This window comes from Acartia tonsa, chromosome 8 (genome assembly GCF_053477335.1).
Source record: "Acartia tonsa isolate MP-2025a chromosome 8, ASM5347733v1, whole genome shotgun sequence".
NCBI classification, from domain to species: Eukaryota; Metazoa; Arthropoda; class Copepoda; order Calanoida; family Acartiidae; genus Acartia; species Acartia tonsa.
In genome coordinates, this window is record NC_137267.1 from 5,055,157 (window position 1) to 5,068,069 (window position 12,913).

The window sequence follows — 12,913 nt, forward strand, 5'->3', positions numbered from 1 at the left end:
ATGTAAATCAGTACAATAATACATGCTTTATAGGCAGTTAAGAAAGTTATGAAAAATAAAGTCAAAAATAAAAAATAAAAAATAAATGTAAAGTATAAATTGGAGTTATATAGAGTATAAAATTTTAAAAATTAAGTTGAAGGTATATGTCAGATAAATAAATGAGTGTAATTTGTAACATGTTCTTAAACTTTTAAAAATTTAGTGAAAAGAAGTGTAAACAAATTTATTCAGATGTAATGATATTGACTAGAGTTATAAGAACAATAATTAGAGTTATAGCAAGAGCTACTGAAGAAAGAATAACAGCTACAAGGGGAAGTATACAAGTATCTGTCAACAGGTTACTGTCCTCGTCATCTGATTTAGATTCATTGTCATTTAGATTTAGATTACCAATAGAGTCATCTTCTAGTTTTTTGTTTGATGTTACATTATACAAGTCATCTTTTGTCATGTTTTCTTTATTTGTATTTGCATTGACTTGTCTTCTATTCCGAAAAAATGGAAAGTAGTCCTCTCTTGTTGTTTGTTCACTAAATAGGATAATGTACATTTAAATCTATTCAAAACTAGCTAATAAATTCTTTTTATAATACTGACCTGTCACTCAGGAAGGGAGAGAATGGAGTTGATGTCTTTAAGTTTGATGTTGATATTGTAGTAGTAGTTGTTGTTATTGTCGTAGTTGTCTCTGAAGTAGTAGTAGTTTTAAAAGATGTTGTAATTGTAGTAGATGTACCAGTTGTTGAGGATGTTGACGTAGTTGAAGAAGTTACAGCTGTGGTTGTTGGTTTAATTGTGGTAGTACTCTCTCTTGTTGTTGTTGAACTCACAGTGCTTGACACAGAAGGTAGTACAGTAGTTACAAAAGTTGCTAGAGTAGATTCAATGAAAGACTGAGCTGACAAATTACTATTTAGAGAGTCACCATTAGGAGGGGATAAAGAAGTTGTTCCAGATATTGATCTAAAAAAGTAAAATACAAATACTTTTAATATTTAATTAAATAAGCATAAAATTGATTGAAAGTGTGGAACCTAATATGAAACTTTTTCAATTTACCTTACAGTAAATCTGACTTGTTGTTTCTCTTTCTTGGGATTATGACATCTAATGAGTAATACTAAAATAACATGTGACAATATTAGTTCTCTTTTATGAAGATAGATTTCTATTTTTCTATTAATTTCTCATTTTCTTACCTGTTGCAATAACCAAAGCAATTATCAGAATAAGTGAGCAAAGATAATAATGGAAGTTTTCCTGAATTTTGAATATAGTATCATAAATAAGAGATTTTAAACTTTTTAGTAATGAATTCCTAATTAATGTTTTTTTATGAAATTGTTCATCTTTAACCTTCAAATATTGAAGACATGACCCTTCATCTCCATCATCCAACTTCTGACTCTCATCAAAAGGTCTGGAGGAGCCAAGATCATTTCTTTCCTTTCTGGCTTCAGGTTTCCTTACTGCTGGTAGGTCATCTGGCTAAATAGGTAAAAAATATTCTTGTTAGAACTACTATTATAGAAACAAGTAAATTAATGTCGATTGAATAGCAAAGCAAATCAAGTTGAGTGTAGTTTACAGTATTAAATAGAAAAGAGCATTTAGACAGACAGACTGGCTTTAAGAAGATCACAGGTGAAAATTATAAAACTGAAATTTTTCTTTAAATGAATAGTTTTAAAATCTATTAAATGTGTTCTAAAATTTTCCTTATAATAGGTAAAATATTATTACAACAGACACACAAGGTACTTTAAATGGTCATTATATCTATTAATTAATCTACAATAAAAACCGTAAAATTTTTATGTCATGAATCTTTTGTCCACATTTAATTTACTTGCATAAGTAATACAGAATATTAATTATTATGTATAAAAGAAATATATAATTTAGGACTATTAAGCTAATAATTTATTTTCAACACTGTTAATGTATAAAATAAGGTTTAGTACAGAAAAAATTACTTAATGAAAGTGTATGATCATGAATAGCATTAAATAATTATAACTATAGATTGTTAAAGTGATAAATTTTATACCTTTTGTGTTAGATAAAATAACTAGTTTTAGGTTGAATTTATGCAGAGTGTGCCAAACACATTTTGTCAAGTAAGGCAAAGTACACAAATATTTTATCATCCCATAAGTGCCCCTAGAGGCCTCTAGGAGGCGTAGCCGCTAGTATATCCATATGTTGATTAAAAATTTTACAAGTTAAGAAAAGCATGCCAATACTTCATCAAGTAAAGCAAAGCAGACCAATATTTTGACAAGTAAAGCAGAGTATGCCAATATTTCAACAAGGAATGCGGAGTATGCCAAAACAGAGTATTGTCACACACTGTTTAACTTGATCCGAATTTTCTTTAAAAGATGCATATTCTCACCTCTATATTAACTCTCTGTTTCCATCTGTTGTAATGAATGCCATCCACTGTTTCTGTAGTCCACCTTGAGCCAGCAGATTTTCTCTGCAATATAATGCACTCAAATTCATATGAAACCTTAACGATTTTTTTATCACTTTCTTAGCGTGAAAGATAGAGGGCCATTCTTGAGTGACTTTTAAAATATGGGTAGGACACATAACTGAGAGTTGGCAATTTATGAATATCTCCATCCTGGCGGGCACAGGATACCAGCAAACCTGGCAGGGTCATCCGGGTAAGGAGCAAAAATATTTTTTTTCTATTTAAACAAAGCAATTTATGTTACCAAAATAATAAAATATCCTTATATTGAATACAGGTGTTCAAGTAATCAAGTGATCCTCCAAGTCTCCAGAAATCTTTAAAAGGCTCCTGTGACCGAATTTTTAATAATATTTTATATTCATTGGTTTAATATTTATATTCATTGGACTTTTATTTCATTTTATTGGTTGGTTCATTAACTTGATCCAAATGTTTCAACCAAAAATTGTAATCTATAGAAGCAATAATTTTGTTAATTATCATTGGGGATCAATTTGTTGGCCCTTATGATATTCCTATAGATCCCTTAGATTAAATTTAAAATTTGGACCATATTTAGAATAATTTTTAAGTAAATACTTACTGGTGATTCCAGCCTGATAGATTTGAATGTAAGATCATTGTTGTAACTATGTTCATTTTTGTTATTTCTTACTCCTTCATCATAGAAAGAGTTATTCAAATTATTATACATAATCACACATTTTACCTAAATTTTTTATTAAATACATAAATTTTAAATTTTCGTGGTTATGTATAAAAAGTTTATAAAAAGTGATATGAAACAGAATTTCTTGTTTTGATTTATGACTGAAAAATTAAAATAACAAATATATTGTCTATTGAATTGTCTCTATTTCATGAAAACAATTTAAATACTAAACAATCATATCAATGTATAAAAAATCAAAATTCACTAGACCAATTAATTTCTCCTTTAAAACTATACTGGTTAATAAGTTATCAATAAATAATTAACATGATTAATAGAAGTTTTAAACAGACAATAAAGAAAAAGAGAAAATGGGTGGAAAACTAGTTGAACTATATCCTGCAAAACAGATTCAAACTTTGGATATTATGTATAACCACAAAAAAATAACATATGCTAAAAGTTACAAGAAAGGGATAACAAGAAAAAGGAATTATTAACACCTAATACTCAATTTTGCATATGTATATACATATATTGTATTGTATGATAATTAAGTGGAAAGACCAAGAAAAAGAGTGAGAAATAGGAAAGCCATTTTCAATCAATAATTAATGAAAGAAAATTAATTATTAACAAGGTCAGGGCAACTTCATATTCAATGTTAAGGAATGGATTCAAATTTAATTAGAAAGTCTAATGTATATGTTTCCATTTTTTAAGAGTAAAAGAACATTTGATAAGCAGCACATATTTTTAAGATTTTAAAATATTTAAAAATTGTATAAAATATTATTATTTTAGATTTGGACTAAAAAATGATTAAAAACCTATCTATTATACAAAGTTGTATGATGTCTGTCTGTCTGTCTGAAGCTTAAGATCTCAGTAACCACTGAACCAATTGGGCTCTACTCTTCAGGGAATATACCTACCTGTCCTGGGATGGTTTTAAGCTATTTTCTTGGGGGGTGGGACACCCCCAACCCACCAAAAAATATAAAATATTATAAAAAAAATAGTTTTTTTACAAATACTTTATAAATTAGAATATTTGATTGTCCCTTGAAGAAAATAATTTTAATCAAATAAATCTTAATTTGTCCTCCAAAAATTTTGTGTGGTCTAATAATGATCAAAATTAATCACTTGAAATATTTATATGTGTATTAATGTGCAATATTCTATTGGGAAATGAATTTTAAGGTCGTCATTGAGTAATTCTGTCTTTGAAATATTTTTGTAACATTTCTTTAAAGGCTACAAACAAACCAAAAAACTATATTCCCACTTTTTTAATTAACTTGGTTAAAAGATAATTAGTTTTAAAGAAACTAGTTGCTCCGCTCATAGCTTCTACAATATTTATACAACTTCTCTAGTTTAATGGATTCAGTGCAGAATTCTCTGAGATCTTTATTTTATTACTTTATATTATAGGATATATTGTTGGTTTTTCAATGTATTTAATTCAATTATTTTTCAATTGCCGATTTTATTTTCTTACTGTCTAATTTTATTTAGTACCTGTGGCTTCACTATTAGCCTCAAAATTCTTTAGCCTAAAGGGTTGATGCTCCATCCCACCCTCCTTTCTTTTTTAAAATTTATTTTCAGTCAAGTATATTTCTCTAATGGTGGAATAGATGATGCACTTGCCCACTTCCCCTTGAAAATTAAGGAACATTTTAAAAGACCTTTTACTCACACATGCACACACAACTTACTACTTAATAATTAAGGATTTCTAATGTATTATAAAGAATTATTAAATGAATTATTAAAGATTGCTATTGTTATTAGTTAAGGAGAATACAATATTTAAGAATGAATGTATTTATTATTGTTATTATAATAAAACATTTATGTGCAAAACAATATTTTTTTTAGTGCATATGAAAGTAATATTGTACACAGTGCCTTCGAAGGTGCTTTGACTTTGTTGTCAGAACCTAAATTGGGACATAGTGCATTTCATTACCCTAGGTTAGGTAACTTCATTTCACTTTTCAATAAAATCTAAAATGCAGCGGTTTTTGAGAAAATTAGAAAAATTAGAAAAAACCTCTGCATTTTAGATTTAATTGAAAAGTGAAATGAAGTTACCTAACCTAGGGTAATGAATGATGTCCCAATTTAGGTTCTGACACAAAAGTCAAAGCACCTTCATTTGCACTGTGTGTATAGAAAGAGATATTTTATAATTAATACAATTTATAACAACAAAAATGTTACATGTTTGGTTTTTTAAAAAATGTATTGTATTCATAATGTTTCCAAGTAAGGTAAACTATATTTAAAATATAGCCGACAGTCCAGACAATGTTACAAAAGAACTTTCTATTCACAAGTCAACCAAATAAGGGACAATTTAAAGGGGACTATCCACGAACAAGAGCAAGCGATTCTAAGCACCTTCCAGCATTGATCCATAGTATTTTTTTAGTGAATACACTAGGTTTATGTTTAGTATTTGGTTTATCAACTAAAAAGTTAGGTTTCACCATGGTTTTATATAAAAAAAAGTAACTTTAAAATATAAAGCATTGTTATGCAATATCATCAAATGCTTTGTTGAGTTCAAAGGACAAAACAGAATAACATGGCAGAAAAGCATCTGAAAATTGCAAAAGTTTAAAAAATAGTAGTTACCAACCCTTCTTCTCAATATACATTTTAAACAAAATAATATACTTTTGTGCCAAAGCTTTTAAACAACAGTTTGAACTCATCAAAACATTTGATGATATATGCACCAAAAAATGTTTTACATTTCGACGTTTTTTCATATAAAACAATGTTGAAACCTAACTTTTTAGTTGAAAAGCCATATATTAAACATAAACCTAGTATATTCACTAAAAAATTACTATGGATTAATACTGGAAGGTGCTTAGAATCACTTGCTCTTGTTCGTGGATAGTCTCCTTTCACTTATATGGGTAACAAATTAAAGTTGTGTGAATAATATTTGACATACAGATATTTAGCTTGATCAAAGTATTTTAAAACCTACTTTGATATTGCTGACAAGATTCTTTTAACAACTGGGATGTTGTTGAGAACATTAGCTGCTGTAAGAACCAGATCATGAAGTCCCAGGACTGACAAACCTATCCAGAGGCCAAAGCTACTCCCTATATCAATAATGTATTGAAACAGGTTGTAGTTAAATTCTTTCTCTGTAACCAGCACTGTATCACTGAAGGATATTGTTGCTCCTGGGAAGTATCCCTCATTTACAATTTCTCTTTCATATATTTTGTACCTTGATGATCTGCAAGACTTTTTGCAAGCTGTCTCAATCTTGTTATGCGCAAAAATATAAAATGGCATGAGAAACTCTTCAAAGAAAACATCTTCATTAAAAGTGTTAAAGCTGTAAATTTCACTGCATTGGTTTTTAACAGACCACCAAGGCGGAACAAAATCAAAATGGTTTCCAAAGAAATCTTGAACCTTCTCCTCAACACATTCTTGAAAGTCAGTTTGGTTCCACAAAGTTTGGTCAACGTTGCATGATGAGAAAATTTCAACTTCCACATCAATATGTGTAAATTCATTCTCCTGAATAGATATCTTATTTCCCACATGTGATTAAATATATGGCATAGTAAAGCTTCTAAATGATTTGTCTGTTATAAAAATTCTAATGCCACCAAAGGAATTACTTATGATCATTAACTTTGAAGGATCAAAGTTTAAAAATTCTCTACAAAACCCGAAGGTAGGTAAAAGAATTACTCTTCCTTCTTTGGATTCAACACCAGACACATAAATGTTTGAAGCTTTATTTTCATCATAGATTTGTAACATCATTTCATGCAGAGTAAGATTTTGATGGGCTCCCCAAGAAGTACATGATTTGTCATTACATTTAGTTTTTCCTTCAAGAAGATCATAGATACTATCATAGTGCAGTTCATGTAACCTTGTGTAATTTGCTAGATTTCTAGGACATATGATTATCAGTGGCAAGTCATCTTTGGTAATTTTTCTCACAAAAGTTGAATCAACCGTTGGTGGATTAATTAAGTTTTGTGTTGCAATCTTTAGCTGAATACCAAGCATAATTGATGAAAGAATAAGAATAATTATCTTTGTATTTTAGTTCAAATTTGTGTTATATATTTATAATAATTTTTATATTTTTATTTTAAATTGATAGAAAAAACACAACCCTAATATGTCTATAAAAAAAACTCTAGGAATAACTATTTAAAATTGTTAGCTTTTATCAATATTTGTAATCAAGTGAAATATGAAGGGAAACTATTAAAGTTTAATTTAACACTTTTTATAGGCATTAAAAAGTCAGAGCAGAGCAAGAGTTAAATTCATATTTTTAGGACCATAGATAACCTGGTTATCAGAATAAAAATATTGAGGTGAAGAAATCTCTTTAATTGTCTTATTATATAAAGTGGTAAGGTTTTTTTTGTCTTTAGCTTAAGATTTTGATAACTTTGAACCAAATGAGTTTTCTATTTTAGAAAAGCTTCAGATAATTGTAGACTTCTTTGTGCTCTTCCCTACAGAAGCTAGAAATCTATGTTTTAATTTTAAAAGTTAAGTTTTCCAGTATAAGTAAAGGATGAAAAAAATATGTATGTCTGGAAAAAAATACAAATCTAAAGATGAATTCCTGTAAAATATCATTTTAAAACTAAATAGTGGATTTCAAATGACACTAATAAATTTTTTAGTTCAATCTTCAAGGGCCTTATTACTACATTTATAGCCTGGTGGAAAATATTGAAATATTGGTAAATTTATGTCACGTTTACATATTGATCATGCATATCCAGTTCACATTGAAATAGAAATTTGATGACAGGAAATTTCAGGTTCTGATTTTGTACTGCACATATCCTGTGCTTATAGGTTTTTCTTGAGCTTTACAAATATTTTAAAGTTTAAAGCAAAGATATTTTACAACTAAATGTCAATTTAACTTTTAGGAACAGTATTTTGATGGTTATTTGCTCTTATAAGTTTTAAACATGTATATATTTTTGGGCTACTAAGCAAGTGTCACCCTAAATTTAAGGTCTTTAAACAAGAGCAGTGATATCTTTTAATTCACTCTTTCTGTTAGCCTAAAGATTGTATATGATTAGTTTTATAAATTCTTTTAACATAGAGTTTAATGCCAAATGACATCAATCTTAAAGTGTTCACGAAGCTGGAATTAAGTTGATATATGTCACTGATTAATGTTTTTTAAGATTACTTTTTTGAGAATTAAGTCTTAAATACTTCCCATTTAAAAATAAATCAAACTTTAAAAAAACGAATTTATTCCCTTGAAAACATCGTTGTATTTTGTGTTTTATTATACATATCTAAAAACCTATCAAAATCGACAAATAACAATCTTTTAGTTGAAGTTTACTTGCAAATTTATAGTAAAATAAAAGCTTTTGTTACATACCGTATTAAACTAACCAAAAAATGTTGAAATTGTTATCTACGGATAGATTTAAAATTTTCTTCCGATGGTCACAGAAATAAAGCCATATATGGTAATGAATAACACTGATAATGGTACCTGGATTTTCATTTTTTCCTTTATTTAAAAATTTATATGAATATCTAATTCTACATATCTACATGGCTTTAGATATGTGACGTTAAAAATCATTTAAAATCAGTTAATTGCTTTGTATATGTATGATAAAATGTAATATAACCATTGAACAGGATACATACAGGCAATTGATAATATTATAATTGAAACTATAAAATTAAGCTATTCTCGGGACCATCAATAATGTATCATCTTAATTAACGCCTATCTCAAAAAATGCTTATCTCAGAAAATGCTTTTCTAAAAACATTTTAAAAAGCAAAGCATTGTTTTATATTTAGCAATCAATATATTAATAAGAATATATTTTGATATCATTAATATGACTTAATTATATTCATTTTGTATAAAGACACATTCATTTATTAAAAATTGTTAAGATAAAGTCCAAGCTTTTTAGCTCTAACTAGTGACTACGCCCCTAGAGGCCTCTAATGGTACTTTAAATGTTTTTTTTATATTTAAAATATGTCTATGTTGCGTTTGACATTTATGTTTCATTGAATGCTCTTTGTTAAATCAAGAAACATAATTTTTTTGTTTTCTTGTGATTTCTCAATCTCTTAGGAAGGTGGTGGTACCCTCCCCCAAAATAGTTACAAATCTTTCCGGGACCTATGAGAATCTACCATGTTAAGAAGAACCTGATTGCAGCGAGATCCTTTGGCACAAATATACAGACACACAAACATCCTGTTACTAATAAAGTAACAGGATGTTTGTCTGTGTGTTTGTACTCTCTTTTGGAATCATACTGCAGAGCTAAAAATACGAATAGGCCCCCACATAACTGGGGGATTTTAAAGTTTTATTATCAATTGAGAAAGTTTTTACAGATATTAAGGTTTTATTTTATTTTGGGGTAAAATTCTTGCTTAGATTATATTTAATTAATTAACTAAAATTTATAGAAGATATTTAAAAGAAACAAACTTTAAAATGTGAATTAATTAAAGGTTTTGCTGTAAGTGTTTTCTAAGATAGGCGTTTTTTGAGTACAGACAGGTTGAATTAAACACACACACACATACACACAGACAGAGTACGGACACCACAGAACTTGATTGTATTAAAGTTTATTCTTCAAAACATGGAATAGGATAAAGAGCACACAAATTCTATTCTTTTAATAAATTTATATATAAATCTGTTGTATATGGATGTACAATAATTAAAGCAAGGCTTTATTTTAATACTAAACAAAATTACGTAAAGATGGTTCCTGAGATATTAAATCAAGTCAGTTTATAAAATAACATGTCTTTTCAGTTATGGGAATACAATTATTTACTTATTATAGTTGTTGAAATTGTCCTATATTGGTCCAAACTTATAACTTAAAATACACTGAAGGGACTGCAACTTTTACAATATTCAAAAATGTTTGGTTTCTATATTTCAACTTAACAAAATTTGTTGGTACCATTTGTACAATGACAGGTAAGAGAGGGGACGAAGAAAGAAAGAGGGAAATACAAACGGCTATAAGTTGGGTTTATAAACAAAATCTGTATGATTATAAATCAATAAATTAATAAACTTGTTTAACCAAGTTGTCGAGATTTTACATAATATCACCAGGGACGTCCTAGGGGGTGGAGGATAAAGGGGTAGGCATCCCCAAAATTTTTAATTTTTACCCCCCTTAAAATAAAAAAGCTTAGACGTCACTAACTCTATGACATAAAGATTTCTCCCCCCAAAATGAACTTTGTGATGCTGTAGGCATCTCAGAAATTGTAATTTTTAATGCTTCCCCCCCCCCCAATAAAAATGCTTGGACGTCCTTGAAAAGTATGATCTATGTTATCAAGATTTTCAATGATAAACAACCTTTTTGTTTCAAAGACCCAACTCTGTGTGAATGAAACAGTGATATTACTGGATAAAAATTAATTAAAATCAACTTATATATTAGCCAGATTTTATTTAATTGATGACCTTTTTGTTTTAAATCCCCAACTCTGTTGAATGAAACAGACAACTACTTAAAATAATGGGCCCTGAATGTTTATTTTATATGGATTTTTCATTTAAATAATGTTTAGTTGAAACTTATGTATATTGATTGTAGGAATATGAATTTAAGGCTTTAAAAAAATTAAATAAAAAACAAAATTTGGATATCTAGGGTTTAAATATAGGCAGGTATTTAGAAAAATTTGACTCTTTTCCGATAATTGGGAGAAAAAAAAGATTGCTTTTGTTTATGGAAAACCTTTAGTAAGACTGCTAATTTTTTTGCTAGATATGTATAGCAAATGATATTTGTTTATTCTTTTTGCCCAATTTTATTCTTAAATCATGTATTTTCTGAAGATTTCAACAATTTTTCATATGTTAGTGTACCTGCATAGATATATCAATATTTGGTAACTGATTTTACGAAATTAACGCAAGTTTTATATTTAATTGTAAACCAAGTTTGAACATTTATTTCAAAAGAGGTGTAGTACAACAAAATTTTTGTAGTATAAATTTCGTTGTTTTTATGTGTAAGCAAAGAAAAGGGTGATTTTTCCTTAGTCTTATAAGTGCACAGATTGTTGTGGTATTTTTGTGAGAAGTGGATCTCGGCATTCTTAATTAATTTATTTCTACCTTTATGGAATTTTTAAGGCATTATTCAATGAAAATTACTTAAAACATAAGAAAAAGTAAATAAAAATGCAATTTGAAAAATTAGCTTCGCGATCACTTTAACCCTGTCTTTGCATAACTATACAAAATTTTACTCTTTTTTGCTTCAAAATAATGGAGGTCATTGTGGATTAGATGTCCTTCATTTCTCAGTCTTTTGTCTGAAGCTTAATATTTTGATTACTGATTGAGTTCTCATTTTTAGGGAAGCTTCACATAGTTTCGGGGCTATTTTCAGGCTAATGTATTTTTAGATTTAAACCTTTGTATGGTTTAAGGCTATTTTATACTCATTTCAATTCAAAGCCGCTAGTAAATTAAAAAATCATACCTTAAAACATATTGTAAAGAATATCTAATAGTAAGAAAATTAATCTTTAAGTTTTTTATCTCACTTGTACTTCTCAGATTAATATTTGCTACTTATTACCTATCTTAATTTAAAATATCTGTTCAATTAGTATCAAACTTAACTCCATTTTTTGAACAGATAGTGCCTTGTTATGTTCTTTCATACCCATAATCTATATGAAAAATGGGTAAAAAATAATTTTAATTGTTATATTTGCCAATAATCAATAGATGGTCTATTGAATTTTCAACAAAACTAGAGTTATTGTGGAATTTCTTTTTCACAATATTACCAAAAGACAAAATACTATTTTAAGAAGTCTGCAGTAGATTGTTGAGTCAATTAGCAGAGCTACAATTAATGTTAATATATAAACCTTTATTCCTTAGTTAAAGTGAATAGATTAAACCTTCAATTTATAAAAGAATTTAGTTTTCTGTCACTACAAGTAAAAGGCTTGCAGGTCCATGGTATTATAAGAATAGAATTTTGGATAATAGATTCAAGAATAACATTTTTATAAATCTGACACAACCCTATTACTTCTTAACACTAAAATATGTAAACATTTAGTTACCATAGAAATTATTGGAAATAATCCAAAAACCAAATACTTTTTTCAGTAAAAAACTTGTTAAAATGGAAATCAGAAGAAAACTAAAGTTACTAACTTTACTTTTCTCAATTGTAATGTTTTTGTTTCAGCTTAGGATTGCAATCATTAACTTGATCAGCCCATCAACAGTTGTAACAACAAGAGAGATGGACATCAGTGAAATTGATCTACCTCTGATAACAATATGTCCTCTGAACCAGACAAACACAAAAATGTTGGCCAAGATGGGTTACCAAAGTGGGGACAAAGTGTTTCAAGGTTTCACAAAATGTCATGAGAAACCATGTTTGTCATGGGGAACATTCTTGAACATGACTTTCAATGAAACTGTAAATAAGGTGTTCAATCCAGATTTTTATCCCTTTACTAAAGGTGTAGCAACAAAAAAATTATTGCCGCGATATGGACTTTGTCAAGAAATTACAAACTTTAATCCTCGAACTGATCTGAAAATCACCAATTTGGATACTTTCAGAATATTTATCACAGACAAGCAATACAGAACCTACTTCTCACTGGATTATAGATCCCATATGGGAAACAAAATAATTGCACAACCATACAAAGAAAAC

General features: G+C 28.3%; 1 protein-coding gene and 1 long non-coding RNA gene across 2 annotated transcripts in view; both read right to left on the reverse strand.

The window, feature by feature from the left end:
• LOC145325860 (uncharacterized) overlaps window positions 1–12,913 on the reverse strand; it is a 270,432-nt gene that overhangs the window by 131,783 nt on the left and 125,736 nt on the right. The window lies entirely within an intron of this gene.
• LOC145325372 (uncharacterized) lies at window positions 108–3,196 on the reverse strand. Its single transcript, XM_080168371.1, has 7 exons — window positions 3,075–3,196; window positions 2,405–2,488; window positions 1,363–1,494; window positions 1,206–1,266; window positions 1,066–1,126; window positions 604–969; window positions 108–536 (listed from the first exon to the last, which is right to left on the reverse strand). Exons 1-7 carry the CDS (start codon window positions 3,183–3,185, stop codon window positions 227–229), a joined length of 1,125 nt encoding a protein of 374 aa, XP_080024497.1. The 5' UTR covers window positions 3,186–3,196; the 3' UTR covers window positions 108–226.